Source organism: Felis catus, chromosome C2 (assembly GCF_018350175.1).
Source record: "Felis catus isolate Fca126 chromosome C2, F.catus_Fca126_mat1.0, whole genome shotgun sequence".
Taxonomy (NCBI): domain Eukaryota; kingdom Metazoa; phylum Chordata; class Mammalia; order Carnivora; family Felidae; genus Felis; species Felis catus.
The window spans coordinates 108710262-108730499 of record NC_058376.1 but is presented as its reverse complement, the minus strand read 5'-3'; the positions used below and the strand labels follow the sequence as shown (position 1 = coordinate 108730499).

The 20238-nt window shown below is 36.2% G+C and overlaps 1 protein-coding gene across 2 annotated transcripts in view; it reads left to right on the top strand.

Annotated features, from left to right (window-relative positions):
- The window catches only part of GMPS (guanine monophosphate synthase), an 80045-nt gene that overhangs the window by 23870 nt on the left and 35937 nt on the right, over positions 1-20238 (top strand). For both annotated transcript variants that reach the window (XM_023260444.2, XM_023260445.2), the window contains exons 2-5: positions 1721-1902; positions 5407-5521; positions 12494-12591; positions 16692-16795. In XM_023260444.2, coding sequence (XP_023116212.1) covers positions 1721-1902; positions 5407-5521; positions 12494-12591; positions 16692-16795 — 499 coding nt within the window. The remainder of the gene's footprint in view (positions 1-1720; positions 1903-5406; positions 5522-12493; positions 12592-16691; positions 16796-20238) is intronic.

The window sequence follows — 20238 nt, the reverse complement described above, 5'->3', positions numbered from 1 at the left end:
ACTATAAACCTTTAAAACGTACTGAAGAGTTACAAGGAAAGAAAAATTTTATTATTTTTAAAGTTGATTTTTAAGAGAGCATGCAGGGGAGGGGCAGAGAGAGAGGAAGAGAGAGAGAACCCCAAGCAGGCTCTGCATTTTGAGCAGGGTGTGTTGCGGGGCTCGATCTCATGAACCAAGAGATCATGAGCTGAGTTGAAATCAGAAGTTGGACCCTTAACCGACTCAGCCACCCAGGCACCACAGGAAAGAAAAAATTTAAATCACTTGTAGCTCATTGCTCAGATACAACCTCTGTTAATATTTTTTGTATAAATCTGTCTATATTATGTCCATACGTCCTTTTTCATACATGCACATACATTCTATTACATGGTAAAATATTTTAAAATGGGATTATATATGCTTCCTACAAGTGGGTTTCCAGAGTACAAACACTTTTTAAAGTTTTTTCTTATGTTAATATACAAAAACAGAATAGAGAATAGACTAAAATGAACACTGTGTACTTTTCTTAACTTCAGTGATTTCAGCGCATAGGCAGTCTTGTTTCATCCATACCCACCTACTCCTGCGTTATTTGAAGCCAGTTCCTGGTAACTGTTTTAGCATATATAGTTAAAAATTTTACATTTTGCCAAATTGCTTTCAAGAAAAGCATTATCAACATATACTTGATGTAAGATTAAAAAATTAAAAAAAAATTTTAATGTTAAGGGTTAGATGCACATATATAGCATTTCCTCGGGTAATACAAAAATACTCTGATGAAGTGAGTTTGAGCATGCTGAACTCTAGCTGCAAACTTTCAGTTCCTCATCAGAAAATCCTTCATAGGAATGCTGTGACTGTTAGATAGGATGACCATATAATTATTTATTGTTCAAGCTAGGATGCTTTTGAGATTCAAAGGGGGCATTCTTAATAATAATGCCAGCGTAACAGGCATAAACCAGGACTGTATTTTGGCACAACTGTTGTAGGCCCACCCTATTAGATAATACACTTAATACTTTTATGCATAAAGTGATTACATCAGGTAGTCAATAAATGGTAGCTTTTGTTAAAGTGTTTATGTATGCCCATGTATGGATATGTATAAAGATCTTCCATTTAAAAAATTTTTTTAATGTTATATGAGAGAGAGAAAGAGTGAATGTGTGTGTGTGTGTGAGCGCGGGGGAGAGGCAAAAGTGCAGGAGACAGAATCTGAAGCAGGCTCCGGGCTCTGAGCTGTCAGCACAGAGCCCAATGTGGAGCTTGATTGAACTCAAGAACCGTGAGATGACCTGAGCCAAAGTTGGACATTTAACCGACTGAGCCACTCAGGCAACCTGAAAAATCTTCCCTTTGAAAGAAGTGCTTTGAATTGGCAACTCAAAGTCCCAAGTTTTTTGTTTCTGTGTGTTTTTGGAGCTGATAGTGACCACTGTTTTTTAAAATAGCTCTACTTTTTGGGGCGCCTGGGTGGCGCAGTCGGTTAGGCGTCCGACTTCAGCCAGGTCACGATCTCGCGGTCCGTGAGTTCGAGCCCCGCGTCGGGCTCTGGGCTGATGGCTCAGAGCCTGGAGCCTGCTTCCGATTCTGTGTCTCCCTCTCTCTCTGCCCCTCCCCCGTTCATGCTCTGTCTCTCTCTGTCCCAAAAAAAAAAAAAAAAAAAAAATGATTAAAATAGCTCTACTTTTCATAATTAAGCAGACATTTGTCTTAATATTTGCAGCTGGAGAATGCTGGAGGAGACCTTAAGGATGGCTGCCACCACTATGAAGGAGCTGTTGTCATTCTGGATGCTGGTGCCCAGTATGGGAAAGTCATAGACCGAAGAGTACGAGAACTGTTCGTGCAGTCGGAAATCTTCCCCTTGGAAACACCAGCATTTGCTATAAAAGAGCAAGGATTCCGGTAGACTTTTCACTTATGTTTTCTAAGGAGATTGAGCTTAGATTGTAGGAGATTTTTATTAATTTGCTTGGACAGTGAATTTTTTAAATGACTGTAAGACATGCAGTGGTTTTACAAGAAATTTTCCATGGTTCTGATTTAAAAAAAAGGAAATTTTATTTTTTGAAAAACCATATTCATAGTTTATTTTTACTTATTTTTAATGTTTATTTTTGAGAGAGAGAGAGAGACAGTGCATAGGTAGGGGAGGGACAGACAGAAGGGGACAGAGGATCTAAAGCTGGCTGTGTGTTGACAGCAGAGAGCCTGATATGGGGCTCAGACTCACACACCATGAGATCATGACCTGATACAAAGTTGGATGCTTTACCGACTAAGCCACCTAGACACCCCAATTTGTTTTTTTGTTTGTTTGTTTGTTTTTCAATTAAAAAGATTGACTTAATTTTAATTGCACCATTACAAGAAACTTTCATTTGAATATTTTATATTTTATAGGATTTTGGGGTCATACTTGAATTTGGCTAATATGGTCATTCTTTCATTCATCCCAGAGCATTTGATCAAAGGAATGTATACAGTGGCTAGAATACCTAAATGAGAAGAATTCTGTGTCCAGTGAGTCTCTTTTGCTTCCTATCCCAAGAGACTAAGTTTCTAAAATACGAAGATTTCTCAAGTCTAATATAAGATCTAATTCAACAGCTTACATGCTCATAACTAGTCAAAATGACAGCCAACTTCTATATAGTCTCTTCCTTTAACAATTTCTGGTTAATGCTATGCCTTTTCTCACGTAATTAATGTTTTTTCCTTACTAAGAGTGTTGCCAGAAGCAAGCAACTGCCATTTGTAACCTTGATAGGCTCTTAAACATTAATGCTATGTTTCCTCCAAATACAAGATGTTTAATTTTTCTTAAAAACATAATTTTTTTCCATTAGAGAAATGTTCAACTTTTAAAGACTTCATAGACGTGTTTATCCTGTGAGTGTTGTTTCTGAAATAGAGTGAATTGGACATCAGAAAAGACAGGTTTAAATTTAACTGTGTACTAGTCTTAGAATACAGTTAAAAACAGTTCTGTCTTTTAAACTGTAGAATTTTTAGAGTAAGAAGAGACCCTTGAGTTATCTAATGCAGTTGTCTCTGTTCGCCAGTGAGAACCAGTTTTAGGGAATCAAAAAATGGTGCGAGAATTCTGAATTCCTTCTGTCATATCTAAGCTCCTTCATTCCCCTCACCCAAACAAACAAACACTCTCCAGCAAACTAACCTTGGCTGAATATTTAAGAATAGGGTAGCCAAATACTTGGCAATAGAATGCTAACTGTTTTTCCTGCCCTCTCCTCACCATCATAAACAATTGCTAGGTCTTGCTTGTGTCTAGAGGTTCTTTCTATATAGGAGTATAGGAACTATAGCACTGTGGCTTTGATTACTATAATCCTTTCTTCTGAGAGATTTGATCACCCTTTTTGTAAAATATTAGTATTATGACAGGAAAGACCTCTTAACCTTGTTTTCCGAAGTTTGACCTGCTTGTTACATAAAATTGGTATTTGGAATGCCTTATGGCTTATTGGGTTTTGTAATTGCAAGTTAGTTTCAGAATAATTGCAGAATAGAAATAGAAGACTCAGAATGAGTGATTAGCTTTTCTTGAGAGTTACTGAGATAAGAATTTTCATAATTGGCTTAAGTACTCCTTGAGTTTCATCCTTGACTAAGTCCATTACCTTTTCTTTTTAATAGTATTAAGAATCTTACAGTCCTGGGGCACCTGGGTGGCTCCGTCAGTTAAGTGGCCAACTTTGGCTCATGAGTTTGAGCCCTGTGCTGGGCTCTGTGCTGACAGCTCAGAGCCTGGAGCCTGATTCGGATCCTGTGTCTCCCTGTCTCTCTGCCCCTCCCCCACTAACACACTGTCTCGCTTTCTTTCAAAAATAAATAAACATGAAAAAAAATTAAAATAAAAAAAAAGAATCTTACAGTCCTGAGTTGTTTAGCAGATTATTGAAGGATGCTGGGCAGTCCCATGGTGGTTATGTTTTATAAAACTAAGTATAACATATTGCAGTTTTAGAGGTCTTGATTACTAAGTATATTTTATAGAATTCTAGCTTATGCATTAAAAAAAATTTTTTTTTTAACGCTTAGTTTTGAGAGAGAGAGAGAGAGAGAGAGAGAGAGAGAGAGAGAGAGAGAGAGAGAGAGAGAGAGAGAATACAAGTAGGGAGGGGCAGAGAACAAGGGAGACACAGAATCTGAAGCAGACTCCAGGCTCTGAGCTGTCTGCATAGAGCCCAGTGCAGGACTCTGTGAGTTCATGACCAAACCGAAGTCGGACCGAACCAGGAGTTCATGACCTTAGCTGAAGACGGGTGCTTAACCGACTGAGTCACCCAAGTGCTCCTTTAGCAACTTATTATACAATTAAATCTTTACTCTGATTCTGGTTATTTGTAGCCATGTGAGAGTGAAGGTCAGGTGCTGCCAGATTCCCGCCCCACACCCTTCCTAAAGAAAACCCAGAAATACAGATTTTTATGTAAAATTTTCAATATTAAAATGTTCTAAATTTTTGGAGTGAATTCTGAAGGCCAAATTGGATCTGTCAGTGGCCAGGTGAGAAGCATAGGCCTCAGTTTGCAGCCTTTTTCATAATAACAGTTCGACTCCCAAGTTAACCTATAGAATGCTCTGTAAATTGTAATATAGTGAAGTTATCATATTGACCTGAGAGAATGCCATGTGGGCAAAAGTCATATGTTAGTTCCTTTTCTTGGGTCTTAGGTAAAACTGTTGGGAATGTTGGACAGGTTTTCAGCCAACATAGTTTATTATTCATATTCTGTCATCCTTTGATGTATCTTGCTTTGAGTCATCTAGGGTCTTTCTGTGATGTGCTTTACTCCTTGGGTCCCAGAAGATCTGTATTTTCTCTTTCTCCCTTTAGTATTTTCATTTACTTCCTTCATGAATGAAGAAGACAAAACAAATTCATGCTAAATTTTCACAGATACAAATATTAGTATTTATGTATTTGAAGTTCGTACTTATTAACAAGTGAATGTTGAAATGATAGATTTTAACACATTGCAGTAGAGTAAAAATGATTAAGCTGTGTAGGAGGCTGGATTTGCTATAATATACTGAAAACATAATATAATCCCTGAATCTGTATTGAGTCTCCCTCAGTGCTTCAAAGGAGAGAAAATATAGACTTTGTATAACAGGGGGCGCCTGGGTGGCTCAGTTGGTTGAGCGTCTGACTTGATTTTGGCTCGGGTCATGATCCCAGGGTTATGGGATCGAGCCTGTCATCAGGCTCTGCACTGAGCGTGGAGCCTACTTAAGATTCTCTTTCTCCCTCTGCCTCTCTCGTCTGCTCATGCACTTTCTCCCTCTCTCTCTCTCTCTCAAAAAAAAAAAAAAAAAAAAAGAAAACAAAAAAAGCAGCTGTTAGAGATTCTTCACTGACTCTCTTCCTTAAATCTACAGTGCTATTATCATCTCTGGAGGCCCTAATTCTGTGTATGCAGAAGATGCTCCCTGGTTTGATCCAGCAATATTCACGATTGGCAAGCCTGTTCTTGGAATTTGCTATGGCATGCAGGTACATCAGTGAATTTGCCTTAAGAATTGACTTAATTTTATCCTGTTTGTGACTCCTACTGTATTAGTATTTTCTGTCTTTAGAGTATGTAGGATATTTAGTTGTATGAGCTAATTTGTGCATATTACGAGGGTTTACAAATTGCTACAATAGCATGGCAGAATTGACCTGAGTGGAAATCTCTTTTCAGAAAAAAACAGCTATATTACTGCATATAACATAACACTATCCATTAAAAAAATAAACTTAGACATTCAGATTTACGTGTTACAGAAATAGCACACAGAGCTTCTATGTATTTTTACTCAATTCCCTTACTATTGACACTTTTAACCTTTGAGAGTAAGTTGCACACATGATGTCCTGTTACTTGTATTTCCTAAGGGCTAGGGCTCTCTTCTGTGTAACTACAGTTCAAATAATAAAATCCGTAAGTTAACATTGATTCACTTGTGCATCTAATCCACAGAGTGAATTTACATTGCACTGTTTGTTTCATTAATGTCCCTTACAAGTCCTGGATCCAAACCAGGACCGTGTATATTTAGTTGTCATGTTTCTTATTATCAGACACCTTTACTTTGGAACCATTCCTGTGTCTTTTCCTTCTCTTTCATGACCTTGACAGATTAAAAAAAAAAAAAAAAGATATTCCAGTTCTTTGTAGATGATGCTTCAATTTTGGTTTATTTGCTGTTTCTGCATTGTTAGATTTTAGGTTATTATTTATTTATTTTCTTTGGCAGGAGTACCATAGAAGTGACGCTGTGCTCTTCTCAGAGTATCTAACTAGGAGGCACCCGATCGATGTCTGTGTGTACCATGACAGACAATGTTAATTTTGATTATTTTGTTAAGATGGTGTCTGCCAAGTGTCTCCAGTGTGTTAATATACACCTTGGAATTGTATCAAAAACAAGAATAAATAGGGACTGAGGTCTAGACATAAGCTATTCTTTTATGAGTTAGGTGTTTAGAAATCTATTTTGGCTGCTTTGGTACTTCTTTGGTTACTTTATTTTTAGGTAGTATAGGTTTATTAGACTAGTAGAATGTGATTACTAAATAAGATGATGGGAAGATAATGAACCAGAACCTGCTAAAATCTCACTTAGCAAAGAATGATTTGTTTAATATGGTCTATTTACTGACGAGGTGGGAATAGAAATAAATTAAGAGAAGTTATCCTGGGGCACCTGGGTGGCTCAGTCGGTTGTGTCCAACTTCGGCTCAGGTCATGATATCATGGTTTGTGAGTTCGAGCTCCGCATCAGGCTCTGTGCTGACAGCTCGGAGCCTGGAGCTTGCTTTGGATTCTGTGTCTCCCTCTCTCTCTGCCCCTCCCCTGCTTGTGCTCTCTCAAAAATAAATAAATGTTAAAAACATTTTTTTTTAAAGTTATCCCTAGTGGTTGTAAGCAACATGATTATCTAATTGAGATAATTTTTAACAGTGTGTCTTACTTAACCATGTCATCTGAAAATTGAGTTAGCTGGGAAAATATTCCCTGAGTAGTAATTATTAATTGATATGTTACAGTATTTTGACTTTTCTAGTGTCAGAAGCAAGATGCTTTTTTGTTAAACTCAGAATTCTCTGCTATGATAAGAATAGCCAAATACATATGATGACTAGATTCACTTGCTTGTGAATTGTCTTCATCTCTTCCCTTTTGCCCACCTTAAGCTGAAGGGAGGACAGGGTCGGAATACAAGTGGAATTAATCTAATTGTGAGAGTTAATCCATTGATTAACCAAATGGAATTGGTGTTAATTCAGATACTGCTTTTTACTTCCCCATGATACTCTGTTCCTCCCTAATTGATTATTGAGAACTGCCTATTAATTTTTGATTACTTGTATGCGTAGCTTAATAATTAAGACAATGTGTTCTTTCTCCCAATGACCGAGTTGTTTTAAGTTTTTGGATTGAAGATAATTTGAAATTTTAGTAAGTGGGCAAAACAGAGGGAGTCATTTTTTTTTTAAAACAATCTGATTGAAACCTTTATGCTTTAATATGAATATTGTACAGAAGGAGGCTGTTTAAAAGGTAGAAAGTGAGCAGACCAGTATATTCTCTTTTAGGTATCTCTGGAGTATTCCACAAAGTAAAAAAAATATAAATCAATGTTCACAAAATAAAAAAATGTAAATCAGTGTGAATATATTCTAACTTGGATATAAATTAAAAAATAAATTATTAAAAAATGTGAATGTTTCATTATCTGTATGCTTGATACAAGAGCAGAATATTAGGAATCATCGGTCTGTTAAACAGCTTTACCAGATTTCATTTCTTGCTAATTGTTGTTAAAGTTTTCCACTTTGATTTAGAGGAAATACTGATCACTACAAATATGTGACATACAGAGTCCAAAGGCTATAATAGGTATTTTCTTCTCTATGCAACAAACATTTTCTAGTAAAAGGCTCTTTTTCCCGTTAATGTTCTCTAAAATGTCAAGTGGTGATTATGAATTTCACTTGGTTAATAACTTATTTTTAGATTTTCTTATGTAATATTCTAATAAATGCATTTTCTTAGAAGAGCCTGCATCTTGATTTAGTTGATATTTGGATGACTCTTTTTAAATATATCTTCGCTGTAGGATGTAATGTATTTACATCATTGATTTTCCATGCCAGAGTAGTCAGTATTAATCATACAGCACGACTTAAGTGTTTTTTAGTATATTGAGAGGTATTATAACATTCTGTAAGGAAGACTCTCATGGATACCTTTTTTCAGGACCCACTTACAGTGAAATACATGTGGAAAATGTTGCCTTAATTTAAGTGCTAGTGACTGTTTCTCCCTTATGCCAGTCCCTCATATAACTGTGAGGCCTAGTTTTTCTGTTATTCATTAGCGATCTTTATTGTAGCCAGAGCCAGGCCTGCTCAGGTTAAATGTGTACAACAATCTGCCTTTATGTCCTCTGAACTTACATAGTAGGACAGTGGAATAGGCTGATCTTGGTCTTTAGACAGAAATCGTCTTTCCATAAAATACTGGTATAGATGGCACATTAGCTAATAAGTGGTCTATAAAGGACTGACTGATATTTCTTAATGGCTATTAGTTGGGTAAGTTTAGCAGCAAAGGTCTCACTCTGGGATGTACTTTTGCCCCCAACAGCATTCTGAAATTTTAGTAATTTCACTATTTTATGTACCATCTTTTCCCATTCTTGAGACTCTCTTGTCAGAGACTTTCTAATTGCTTTCTGGTAATTCTTTGCTTTAGAAGAAAAAAGTTAGTCCTGCTCGTTGCTCCATTTATCTCTATTACTCTCCACTCAGCATAAGAAATAGAATATTAGTACAACTTTTGAAACTCTCTTTATACTTTTCTCCATTCATGTTTTTTTCCTACCAGAGGCAGCACTTTTCCTGAATTTTATTATTCATTCTTTCTTTTCCTTACAGCTTTAGACATAAGCTTATATCCTTAAATAATGTTATTTAGGTTGCCCATTGATCTTTATATAAATGAAATTCTGCATGTTAATACATTTAATTGTAAGTTACTCATGTTCACTACTGAATTTTTTGTTTGAATTGCACAGATTAATTATACATTTCACTATTGGTATTGCTGGTCTTTTTCCAATTTTTTGCTATTACAGACAATACTGCCATGAATATTTTTGTACTTGGTCTTTTGGCATTCTGCATACTCTAACTTTTCTCTAGGGCAGCCATGAACTGAAATGCTGAATCTCAGCTTTACTAGTAATATTTCCCTCCAATTTACATTCCTGCAGCAGTATGTGAAAATTCCTTGTGCTCTATATTCCTGCCAAGCCTTAACATTGTCAGATTTCTTGTTTTATTTGCCAATCTGAAGAGGCATTAAATGGGATCACATTGTAGTCTTAATGTTCATTTTCCTTATTATTGTAAGATTTGTATGTTTATTTGCCAGTAGTGTCTGCTTTAGTATAGAAGCATGTTAATGATTTTTGCCCATTTTTCTATTACAGTGTCTTATTTTACTGTGTTTGTATATGATGGATACTAAACATTAGCCAAATACATATAGCAGATACCTTCTAGATTGTGACTTGCCTCTTCACTGTTGTAATTTCACTTGGTTTCTGTTTTTATCCTTTTTTTCTTTCTCTTTCTTTCTTTCCTTTTTTTTTTTTTTGCATCCTGAGAAACATCTTTATTACAAGTGTTTGGTTTCTTTACACACTCCATGAGGTTTTATCAAATTACTTCTATTAAAAGGGAGTATCCTTCCCTTTCTCTCTCCCAAATCTAACCCTTGTTGTAAAACTGGCAAGACAAGAGCTGATCTGATTGGGGCAGTAGATCTGGAGTCCTGCATGAGTTTCTTTTGAGGCATTTATGACATTGGGGTTATGAGGAGTCCATACTGAAAACCATTTCCTTAAGTCAGAAAACTAAAACAAAAATTTAACAAGAAAACAAATTGTTTTATTATAGGTAAAGTTATCCCCCCTTCTCACAAACACAAGCTTAACTGATTGTCAGCTCTTTGCATTTTAACCTTAAGTAGTGTAGTCAGGAACGGCACCCCCCCCCCCCCAAGAAAAAAACCAAACATGAAAGCCTTCTCAACAGGTAAGATAACTTCAAATTTTAGGGCAAGCCTTTGGCTTTGTAAAAGCATTTAATTTAGGTTTTGTGAACTTTTAATTTGTGTTGAGTTTGAACAGCTTTAGTTTTCTTGATCATTCAGTTGTCTTTTAATTAAGAATGGCAAATTAAAGGAGGTAGACGTGCACAAGGTTCACTGAGTATACGAAAGACAGCATTTTTCATTCAGCAAATTTTAATGACTGCTTTGGGCCACATGCTTTGGTAGGCCTCTGGGACTGTGAAGAAATCTGAAGACGTGGGGGAGAACACATGGTCTCATTGTTTTGGCAGTTCCACTTGTTTGGCTGGAGTAGAGAAGTGGGGGTGGGGAAGAGAGGTGATACTAGGCAGGGGCCATGTAATGAAAGCTTTTTGTGTAATATAAGCGACTTGGACTTTATCCTATAGACAGAGGGTCAGCAAACTGTGGCCTGCCTCCACATCTGGCCCATTGCCTCTTTTTGTATGACCTGCAAGCTAAGAATAGTTTCTGTGTTTTTATTTATTTTTTTACTTTTATTTATGTGTTTATTTTAGCACGAGCCAGAGAGAGGGGCAGAATGAGAGAAGGAGAGCCTTAAGCAGGCTCCATGCTCAGCACAGAGCCCCAACCCCGGGGCTGATCTCATGACCCTGGGATCATGACCTGAGCTGAAATCAAGAGTTGGTTGCTCAGTCAACTGAGCCACCCTGGTGCCCCAGTTTTTATGGTTTCAAATACTTGGAATAAATTTTTTTAAACTGTGTGGTTTTTTTTTTTTTTTTAATGTTTATTTATTTTGGGTGTGAGGGACAGAGAGAGAGTGGGAGAGAGAATCCCAAGCAGTCTCTATACTGTCAGCACAGAGCCCTACTTGCAGCTGTATCTCATGAACTGTGAGGTCATGACCTGAGCCAAAACTAAGAGTTGGATGCTTAACCGACTCAGCCACCCAGGTGTCCTGAAATAAAAATTTTTTTAGAGAATTACATTTTGTGATGTGAAAATTAAGTGAAGTTCAGATTTCAGTGTCCATAAATAAAGTTTTATTGGAACATAGCCCTATCCATTTCTTTAAGTGTTGTCTGTGGACAGTACTTGTCTGTAGCTTTCATGCTATGGCAAGAATTGCATGGTTGCTTCAGAGGCAGTAGGGCCTGCAAAGACCAAAATACCTACTCTTTACAGGAAAAGTTTACCAACCCTGCTGTAGATGGTAGAGAGCCATTGAAGAAATTAATCATGGACTAACACAATCATATTTATATTTTAGTAGCTGACATTGGTAGATCTCTAGAATATAGACTGGTTAGACTGTAGCAATGTTTCCTAAACTGTGTGGTAGTTAATGTACTGCAGAAAGTGTTTAATACCTGGGTTTTTAGTTAGGGAAATTTGGGCTAAATGGGTTAACAAGTTTTGTTTTGTTTTTTTCTCTCTTTTGGGCTTAACCCAAACCTTTATTGCAGGAAGTTTTATTTTGAATGTCTTCAGAGGAGAATGTAGAGGGCAGCATTTGCTGATGATTTTGAGGAATATTCCACTGTGCATTGTAAGAATGGACATTTATTTAGCCCTCTGCCTGCTTTTTTGTTGGGAGCTGGGTCAACCTGTAACCTGCATGGGTATGGCAGGTATCTTATGACACCTGTTGTGGAACAGACAAACCCAGATGAGTTGTAGTGGTTACCTCAATCAGAAATAATGATTGTAAAAATCTTTTGTGTATTTTTTTTGGTGTTGGGAAGGAGGTTGGGCAAATGTGAATGATAAATTAGAAGATTGATTGACACAAGGAGGGGCAGAATGAAGAGACTATTTGAAATAAGAGTCTGTAGGTATATGGGATTTGTACAAATGTATTTAATTGAAAGACCAGATATTCTTGCTTACGCTGTGTCCACACCATAGCCTTCTGCAGGCTTTCAGACTGTTCCTTTGGGGCCAAAGATTAAATCGCTTGGAGAAATTTATACCTGTCTAGTTTTAATACCACAGCTCTTCTATCATCTGCTCTTTTTCTAAGCTCAGAGTACCTTTTAAAATGCTTTTAAATTAAACTCAGATGTAAGTATTAAACCTCCATTTTTAACAGATGAATTAAAGTACACTAAATGGAAAATCTGCCAGTATTTAATAGAAATTAACCTCAGGTCAGATATCTAATCTAGTTTTGTTTTATAACTATTCTTCTTAATAACTGTGTAATTTTATATGATAATACCAAGTTATCTATATTTATCCAAGTCTTTGATTTTTGGGGCACAAACATAGCAGATATTCTGAAAATAAGAAATATAAATTACTAAATTAGCATAATAAAATGGGTAATTTTCTTTTGATTTACATTAATGTCAATTTATTCTTTTTTTGAACAGATGATGAATAAGGTATTTGGAGGTACTGTGCACAAAAAAAGTGTTAGAGAAGATGGAGTCTTCAGTATTAGTGTGGACAACACATGCTCATTGTTCAGGTATTATAGATATTTTTAGATGAATAAGAACGGTTAGTAGAGTACCTGATTTAAAGTTGGGATTGTTACTCTTCAAAATTAGAGAATCTGTAATAATGAAATTAAGGCCATCCTAGTGGCCATCGGTGTAATTGTCATATTTGTTTTCCATTTGAGTGTCAGGATGGCGGAGGGTGGTGGGGAGGCTGATTAGGAATAGTGAAAGCCCTTATGACCTAATTTAAAAACACTTGTGCAGTCTTGGATTCCTGTTTGGAGTTGTGGACTGGGATGCTAACATTTATGGCTTTTCTTTTTTACTCTTTGGCGTATGATTTTAAACATTCGTGTGCCAGGTGTGGCAAATTGATAATGTTTTAAACTATCTTGCATCTGCCACATGTGTTTGTATATCTCTTCCTTCATGTTTTTTGCTGGGTACTTAGCAAACAGCCAAATTGTTGGACTCATTACTAAATATGTGTTATGTTTCCCTCCTCACTTTCTCTGTGTTGAGCGTAACTGTACCTAGTGTACTATCTTTTAATATAGTGAATGTATTAATTGATTTTGTTGCTAGGTGATAATAGATAAGGTGCTATAGCTCTAATCTATTTGAAGATAGGTGAATGAGCTATTCATAGCTTCCTAGAATCATTTATCTTCTGCTTGACTTAAAAAAAAAATGCTGTTTTCATTCAGTTTTCTTTTTTTCCAACGTTTTTTTTTTTTTTTTTTTTAATTTTTTTTTTTTGGGACAGAGAGAGACAGAGCATGAACGGGGGAGGGGCAGAGAGAGAGGGAGACACAGAATCGGAAACAGGCTCCAGGCTCCGAGCCATCAGCCCAGAGCCCGACGCGGGGCTCGAACTCACGGACCGCGAGATCGTGACCTGGCTGAAGTCAGACGCCTAACTGACTGCGCCACCCAGGCGCCCCTCATTCAGTTTTCTAAAGAACCATAAACTTTCCTTTTTTGGGTTTTTCCATGTTTTGGGTAAAGCTCATTTTGGTGGACTATTAATAGTGTTACTTACTTTCTTGATTTTTTTTTTTTTTTAAGTAATCTCTACACCCAATGTGGGCTTCAAACTCATGACCCCAAAATCAAGAATTGCATGCTCCAAAGACTGAGCCAGCCAAGGGCCCCCTCACTTAATTCATTTTGACTTAAGTTTCATTTTTATTTCTTTTTCTTTTCTTTTTTTTTTTTATATATATATTTTAAGTAATCTGTACACTCAACATGAAGCTCAAACTTAACTCTCAGATCAAGAGTTACATGCTCTACTGACTGAGCTAGTCAGGTGCCCCTTAAATTTCTTTTTTACTTTAAAACTACATTTCCCCCTTACTGCAGTAAATCTGTAAAGTGCAGGCTGATATCGATTGATACAGAGTTAACCTGTTTTTCTTTTTTTTTGGTGAATCTAAGAAATCTGTTTATTTATAATTTGAGTATAGTTGACACGATGTCACATTAGTTTCAAGGTACAATATAGTGATTAGACAAGTCTATCCATGATGCGGTTACTTTTTTTTTTTTTCTTTAATTTATTTTTGAGAGTCAGAGCATGAGTAGGGGAGGGGCAGAGAGAGAGGGAGACTTAGAATCCAAAGCAGGCTCCAGGCTCAAACTCAAACTCAAACTCACGAGCCATGAGATCATGACCTGAACTGAAGTCAGTTGCTCAATCAACTGAGCCACTTATGTTCCCCTTGTTATCATTTCTTTTAACTGCTAATTATTTTTAGTTACGGGTTTGTTATAAGGTTCTTTTTTTTTTTTTTTGAATTTGAATTAGTTAACATTTAGTGTAGTAATGGTTTCAGGAATAGAACCCAGTGATTCATCACTTACAGATAACACCCGTTGCTTGTCACAAGTACCCTCCTTACTTCCCATCATCCATTTAGCCCACCCTACTACTCACCTCCCCTCCAGTGACCCTCAATTTGTTCTCTGTATTTAAGAGTCTCTTGGGTTTGCCTCCCTCTCTGTTTTTATCTTGTTTTATTTTTACTTCTCTTCCCCTATGGTCATGTTTTGTTTCTCAAATTCCACATATGAGTGAAATCATACAATATTTATTTTTCTCTGACTTGTTTCACTTAGCATAATACACTCTAGTTCCATCCATGTTGTTGCAAATGGCAGGATTTCATTCTTTTTGATCATACTGTGTGTAAGGTTCTTAAAGGCTCCATTGACTTGTGCCTAAATTAATTCTTAATGAATAGTTTTCTCCAAATTGGACAGATCAGAAATTTTAGAATCCAACTTATTTTTATCTGAAATAGAGACATAACCCCAGTTGATACACAAAACAGGCCGTGGCTGTCTCCTCTTTAATTTTGAGGAAGAGCAAAAATAAGTGTATCTGTTCAAAGATTATCATTTTTCAAAACAGCCAAATGGCTCAAAATAATTATATGAACTGAAGCTGTTCATTACCAAAATACATTTGAAATCCAGTGCTTATCCATTTCATAATGGAGAGGTTGTTGTTTACATTCATCTGTATCCCAAGTGACTAGTCTTGAGAACCATTTTAGGAGTCATGGTGGTATATGATACTGCAAGAGGTTTTTTTAAATCTAAAGTTAAAATTTGGTTAAAAATCTGGTTAAAAATCTGGTTAAAATTTAAAGTTTTTCTGTCTTCTAATTCTACAATTCTGGGACTCCCCTTCATTAATCCTAAACAACAATGATGACAGCAGTTAGTAAACCCAAAACATCGTTTTGGCTTTAATATACTTTTATCTTCTTGCTTTATTTTTAATTAATTTTTTTTAACTTCTTAATATTCAGACCTCTTTCACATTTTCTCATAATATAAAAAATGTCTTTTTATAGTTGATTTGTCTGAATCAGGGTCAGAGAAAGTCCATGCATTGCATTTGATAAATGTTACTGACGTTTCCTTTAATCCATGCCTTTGTTTGGCATGAGAAGTAGAGATACACATTGCTACCGGGTTGTCTTTGTGTCTAGGCCTTTTCAGTGAACAAAGTTAGTCAAAATGTATTTTTTTAGAAAAAAAAAATCAGTGTACATTCTTATTTCCATTTAAAATGAATGTTTATAGGGTTTTTATCTAACTCCTTTGATTTTGCATCTCACTGTGAGGCTAAAAATCTCAATTCCTAATTAGATTAATTATTTAATATTTATTTTACCCTGTGATATGTATGTATTTATACTCTCTAGCTGCAAAATAACACTACCAGTATTAGTACTATCACTTTTTGGTAGAAAACTACTGAATATTTAGTTCTCTGAAATGCCTTTTGTTCTTAAGATATTTCCTAATAGGTAAAATTTTGAAATTAGTATTTTGTAGCTTCTTGAAATTATTTTTTATGTGTGTGGTTATACCACCAACTTTATTTTTTCAGTTTTTAAATTTTACAGATTGACTTTTTTTACATTTACTTTTTCGAGAGGTAGAAAACAAGCAAGTGAGGGGCAGAGAGAGAGGGAGATGCAGAATCTGAAGCAAGTTCCAGGCTCTGAGCTGTCAGCACAGAGCTGGATGCAGGGCTCGAACCCTTGAACCGTGAGATCATGACCTGAGCTGAAGTAAGACACTTAACCCACTGAACCACCCAGGCGCCCCAACAGATTGCCTTTTTTGGTATTTAATGCTCTCGTTGACTTTTTTTTTTTTTTAATGATGCATAGAATAAATTTAAATTCCAGCAGAGTTGCACTGTTACATGTTTCTAAATTTTTTGATTTACATATACGGTGAGCTAGTATTTCTAAAGGGAAAAAAACAAACTTTAGTGATAAGATGAGTAAGTTCTCGGGATCTAATGTTCAGGGATGATGACTACAGTTAACACAGTATTGTATACTTGAAAGTTGCTAAGAGAGTAGATCTTAAATAGATGAAAAAAATGGTACCTATGCTAAATGATATGTGTTAACTAACCTTATTGTGGTAATTATTTCATAATACATGTGTATATCAGGTCATCAGGTTGTATTATCTCTAACTTACACAATGTCATATGTCAATTACATTTCAATAAAGCTGGAAAATAAAGCATAAGTCCTCATTGATCATGTCTCTAAGATATTTGTATGTTGTGTTTTATTTTTTGTATGTTTAGGGGCCTTCAGAAGGAAGAAATTGTTTTGCTTACCCACGGAGATAGTGTAGACAAAGTAGCTGATGGATTCAAGGTTGTGGCACGTTCTGGGAACATTGTGGCAGGTGAAAATTTTTAAACCTTTGCAGATGTCATTTCAAAAAACCTTATCTGAAAAGTCTAAAAATATGTTTCTGTATGAGGTACTCAAAAAGATTTTTTTAAGAGTTATTGTAAATGTCATAAAATTGACCATTAATTTATGAAGGGAATTCAATATTAGATTATTTAGAAGTTACTTACTGGTTTGCTCTGAAATACTTAAAAAAATGTTCGTTAATTCATTCATTTTTTAAAACTAATTAATTTATAGAATTTACTTATTGTTTACATCCAAGTTAGCATATAGTGCAACAATGATTTCAGGAGTAGATTCCTTAATGCCGCTTACCCATTTAGCCCATCTCCCCTCCCACAACCCCTCCAGTAACCCTCTGTTCTCTATATTTAAGAGTCTCTTCTGTTTTGTCCCCCTCCCTGTTTTTATATTATTTTTGCTTCCCTTCCCTTATGTTCATCTGTTTAGTATCTTAAATTCCTCATATGAGTGAAGTCATATGATATTTGTCTTTCTCTAATTTCGCTTAACATAATACCCTCCAGTTCCATCCATGTAGTTGCAAATGGCAAGATTTCATTTTTTTGATTGCCGTGTAATACTCTGTGTGTGTGTGTGTGTGTGTGTGTGTGTGTGTGTGTGTGTGTGTGTGTATACTACATCTTCTTTATCCATTCATCTGTTGATGAACATTTGGACTCTTTCTGTACTTTGGCTATTGTTGATAGTGCTGCTATAAACATTGGGGTGCATGTGCCCCTTTGAAACAGCACACCTGTATCCCTTGGATAAATACCTAGTAGTGCAATTGCTGGGTCATAGGGTAGTTCTATTTTTAATTTTTTGAGGAACCTCCACGCTCTTTTCCAGAGTGGCTACACCAGTTTGCGTTCCCACCAGCAGCACAAGAGATCTTCTCTCTCCGCATCCTTACCAACATCTGTTGTTGCCTGAGTTGTTCATGTTAGCCATTCTAACCAGTGTGAGGTGGTATCTCGTTGTGGTTTTGATTTGTATTTCCCTGATGATGAGATGTTGAGCATTTTTTCATGTGTTGGTTAGCCATCTGGATGTCTTCTTTGGAGAAGTGCCTATTCATGTCTTTTGCCCATTTCTTCACTGGATTATTTGTTTTTTGGGTGTTAATAAAAAATGTTCATTCTAATAAAAGTTCTCCAGATGCAAGATACTGCTTTTAGAGCTCAGGAAAAATTGGAGAATGGTCTGTTTTTCTGTTGTGCCTTATTCATAATTGGGTTTTTAAATGCCTTCCTTAGGTGTACATGGACATTTGCAAAACATCAGACTAAGCACTCAGGACATTTCTCTGAGCCAGGATTGGTAAACTGTGTTCTATAGTCTGTTTCTATATGTTCAGGACCTAAAAATGATGTTTATTGTTATTAAAGAGTTATAATAAAAGGCAGGGATTGTGTCCCATGGATGCATGTGTCCCTAAGGGCCTAAAATTTTTACTATTTAGCCCTTTGTAGAAATTTTACCAATCTGTGCTTTAAACCCATTTTTATTCTTGACTTTTCTGAGGAAGAGGAATTGATTTTCTGGCAGTTTGTGATTTTTGACATGCTTACTTGGTTAGTTATGTAAAAATTATCAATCCTAGAAATCAGTAGAAAATGGGTTTATCAATAAAGTTATTGTTTGAAATGCCACGCTTAAACAATAAGTTGAAGAAAAGATTTGTCATGGATAAACTGAATTGAGTATTCTGCCTGCAATTAGTTAATTAGACTAGTACATTAACATAGAAATGATTGATCATGGTTTTCGTCTTGAAATGTTTTTATTTAATATAAAAGATCAACAGTGTTAGATGGCTTATGTATTTTTTTTCATTCAACAAATACTTGTATACCTACTTTGTGCCAGTCACGGTTCTAGGTGCCAAGGATAGAGTAATGAACAAACTGGACAAAAGTCTGTTTAACATTCTAGTTGGGAGGAGGGATGGGACAGACAATACACAAATACAGAATATGTCAAGTGTCAGACGGTGTGTAAGTGCATTGAAAAAATACAGGGAAGAGAGGAGTGTTGCAGAATATGTGTGATTAGGGTTGTTACTGTTTTCTACAGGATATTCAGGGAGGGTATTCCTATAAAATGATACTGGGCATGAAGGAAGTGTGACCCTTCTAGATAGTTGGGGGAAGAGGAGATAGTAGTACAAAGCTCCTGGGATGGGACCGTGTTTGAGGAACAGCAAGGAGACTATGTGGTTGGAGCAGAAGAAGCCTGGGGGAGGGTGGTAGAGGTGAGATGAGGGAGGTGTTTGGGGGACCAGAACACAGACCCTTTGAGACCACTATGAACTTTTTGGCTTTACTCATAGCAAGGTAGAGTTTTGAACAAAGGAGAAACTGAATCTAATTTTAGGCTTACCTTGGCTACAATGAAGAGCAAAGAGGAATGGGTCAAATGTAGGAGTAGGGAGATAGATCACTTAGGAGTCTATTGTAGCAATTAGGAGAGGGGAGTGTAAGGTACAGTGTGGGAGAGGTACAACTGGTCAACAGTTACTGGTTTCTCGCATAGATCTTGTATGTACTTTGTTCGATTTATACCAAAGTATTTCATTTATTTGGGTGCTAATTGTGTTTTCAATTTCAAGTTCCACTTGTTCATTGTTGATGTGTAGGAAGGCAGTGAACTTTTGTGTATCAACCTTAGATCCTGCAACCCTGCTATGATCGCTTATTACTTCTTAGTGTTTTTCTGTGGATTTTTTAGGATTTTCTTTATAGATGATCATGTCATCTGTGAACAAAGACAGTTTTATTTCTTCTTTCTCAACCTGCATGCCTTTTATTTTCATTCTGTTTTTTCAGTGTTTTTTCTCATTGTTGTTCAGTTTTGGTTATTTCTATTGAGATATCCTGTAGCTGAGAGCTTCTTTCCTCAGCTCTGTCCGGTCAGCTAATAAACCCATCAAAGGCATTCTTCATTTTTGTTAACAGTGCTTTTTATCCTAGCTTTCTTTTTGATCCCTTCTTAGACTTTCCATCCCTTTGCTTACATTACCCATTTGTTTTTGCATGCTGTCTGCTTTATCCATTAGTCTTAGCTGCTTAATCACAGTTTTTTTAAATGTTTATTTATTTTTGAGAGAAAGAGTGATGGAGGGAGGAGCAGAGAGAGGGAGACAGAGCCTGATGTTGGGCTAGAACTCACAAACCATGAGTTCTTAACTTGAGCCGAAGTCAGACGCTTAACTGACTGAGCTACCCAGGCGTCCCAATCCTAATTGTTTTAAAGCCTGATCTGATCATTCCAACATCCCTGCGATATCTTAGTCTGGGTATCTGTTTCTGATGCTTATGGTATCTCTTTGAACTGTGTTCTTTGCCTTTAGGATGCCTTGTAATTTTTTGTTTGTTTTGGTTGTCATGCATGATGTACTAGTTAAAAGGAATTGTTGTAAATAGGCTT